Source organism: Acanthisitta chloris, unplaced genomic scaffold (assembly GCF_000695815.1).
Source record: "Acanthisitta chloris isolate BGI_N310 unplaced genomic scaffold, ASM69581v1 scaffold138, whole genome shotgun sequence".
Taxonomy (NCBI): Eukaryota; Metazoa; Chordata; class Aves; order Passeriformes; family Acanthisittidae; genus Acanthisitta; species Acanthisitta chloris.
Genome location: NW_008688424.1, coordinates 8,575 through 11,059, shown reverse-complemented (window position 1 = coordinate 11,059; position 2,485 = coordinate 8,575). Strand labels below are relative to the sequence as shown.

The 2,485-nt window shown below is 63.9% G+C and overlaps 1 protein-coding gene across 1 annotated transcript in view; it reads right to left on the bottom strand.

Moving 5' to 3' along the window:
* PCSK7 (proprotein convertase subtilisin/kexin type 7) overlaps positions 1-2,485 on the bottom strand; it is a gene marked incomplete at both ends in the record, with an annotated part of 11,626 nt that overhangs the window by 572 nt on the left and 8,569 nt on the right. The window contains 5 exon segments of the mRNA XM_009080985.1: positions 7-19; positions 169-247; positions 349-443; positions 539-695; positions 1,777-1,879. Coding sequence (XP_009079233.1) covers positions 7-19; positions 169-247; positions 349-443; positions 539-695; positions 1,777-1,879 — 447 coding nt within the window.

Here is a 2,485-nt window from a genome sequence, read left to right as displayed (position 1 = left end):
CATGGCTTCCTCCAGCAGCCTGTGGACAGAGGCAGCAGGAGGGTCCCACAGAGGGTCTGCAGTGTCTCCACCAGCCTGAGCAGTGCTGAGAGCCCCACACCAGTATGGACAACACCCCTCAGCCTCCCTCTCTTGCCTGCCCACCACGCTGGGGTGGTGCTGTCCTACCTCTGCCGCTCCCTCATCTCCGCTGGGGACCAGGAGGAGCCGTACAGGGTCAGGGTGCCAAGCCTCAGGCTCTCGTCGCCTGGGGATGAAGCAGGTTGGGCCAGGGGGGAACTCTCCCAGCTCCCTGGGCACGGCACGGAGCTGCCACCAACCCAAGAGGGACCCCCCAGGCAGACTCACCAATGTCCCTGACGACCAGTCTGTACGTGCCCTGTGCCTCCTCACCCCAGCACCGCACCGTGGAGAAGGTCCAGTCTGCAAAGCCATTGGGGTCCCTGCCAACAAATGACCCACGAGGGCCATGGGGACTGAGCCACGGGGACGGACAGGCCCTGTGTCCTGCCCTCCACGCTGTCCCCTCCGTGCTTACGAGTCCATGCTCCGGGTGGTCCCGATCAGGGACATCATCCCACTGGGGCAGAAGAGCCTGATCTCCAGGTTGCCACGGCGAGGGTGGGTTATGGTGACAGTGACTGCCACGTGCTCCAGGGTCCTCATGCCGGAGAGCTCCAGGTCGGAGGGGGTGACTGGGAAAGGGAAGGGGGAGTTTGGTGAGGCGGGTGGCTGGGAGGGAGCCCCCAGCCCTAGCCAGCCCCAAAGGGTTAAGGGACACTGTCTCTGCCTCCTCCCAGCTGTCCCGTGTGGGGCTGTGAGCAGAAGGCTCCCTGATCCCACCTCAAACCATTCCCACTCCATGGATGCTCACAGCCCAGGGAGCCTGGCACACTCCAGACTGGGCTGCAGCCTGGGGCTTGGCCTGCTCCTGGCAGGTGGGAGTGTGCCAGGACCAGGTACCTCACAGAGCTAGCACAGTCCTGGGACCATGTGGGGAAGGGTCTGGATCAGCCTCTGCACCTGGGGGACAGCAGTCTCCCCTCTCTGCAGGCTTCTCCAACGTGCCCCTTCCAAACTGAGGGCAGGAGCTGCTTGGCCCCCAACCTTCTCCTCAAGGCAGAGCACCTGCTCAGCACCTCCTCAGCCTGCAGCAAGGAGAGGAGGGACAGGACCCCCTGGAAGGGACCTGCTGACCTCCAGATTGCTTCCTCTGTCCTGAGGAACAGCCCTTGGGCACTGCCAACCACCAGCACCTCCACCAGGAGCCGCAGCAGGGGCAGTGGGGGGAGCAGTGCCCCTGGGTCAGCATCTCCCGCAGGACAGGGAGGGGATGGTGGTCCAGGCTCAGGGCAAGGAGCTGTGCCCAGCCAGAGAGCCAGGCCCTGCTGGGGGGCCGAGCTCTCCTTCCCTCTGGTAGCAGCCGGAGCAGTGCCTTGTTTATGTGGCCAGGGCTGGCCAAACCGGGAGCTGGAGCATTACCTAAAATGGTCAAAGCCAGCAGAGCAGCTCTGGCCGCTGCCCAGCACGGCCCTGCTCGCTCAAGCCTGTCTGGCTCCCCAAGCACAGCAGGCCATGGGACAGAGTTATGGGGAGGGGATGCATCAACAGGCTGATCCCCCGGGGAAGTGCAGCGGAAAAAGCCCAGACAGGCCAGCACTTAACCCCTTGGTGGCCTCACCCAGCCCAGGGCTGGTGCTCCCTGCTCGTTCAGCAGAACGGGCTGGATCCCTTGGCGTGCACAGCACGTGCTCTCCATGGCACACCTGCTCTTACCATTCCAGGCAACCTCCAGCTCCTGTGGGAGTAACGGGATGCTCCTGCCCTCCTTCAGTGCAGGGCTCACGTAGGAGGCAAGGTATGGGACAGACTCCCAGATCTGTCAGGGGAAGGTGAGAGCACTCAGCATGGATTGCGCCCTCCCTGCACATCCATCCCTCAGTCTCCCACAGCCCTCACAAGCTGCTCCTGTCCATAGCACACCTGGACACGGGCCCAGGCCAAGGAGCCTCTCCTGACACTGCTCTGGGGCACACAGACCCGGGCAGCTCACACAGGCTGCAGTGAGCACTGAGGGGCTGGAGCAGTGCCCACATGCCCAGGAGAGGAGGGAAAGCCACTGCCTGTGAGCTGGAGAGGCCAATCAAGATTTGGGACTCCCCAAATCTTGGCGTTTGTCCCTGCCACCACCCAAGTGGATCTGAGTGGCAACTTGAGACCATTCACAGCTGGGTAGGAAACAGCAGAGCCCAAGTCCCTGCAGGAAGAGGGAGCAGCCTGGAAGTCCCTGTGACACCAGGGCATGGCTGGCAGGGGCAGTGACCCAGCACAGCTGTGCAGTGCCCCATGCAGGAGCTGGGACCGAGTGCTGAAGGGACGTGCCCTGGGCTCCCTGGAGCGCAGGGAGATGGGGATGCCACCGCCTGCTCTGACCACACCACTCCCCCGGCAGCCCCCGGAGCTGCCAGCTGAGAACAGCCCGTTC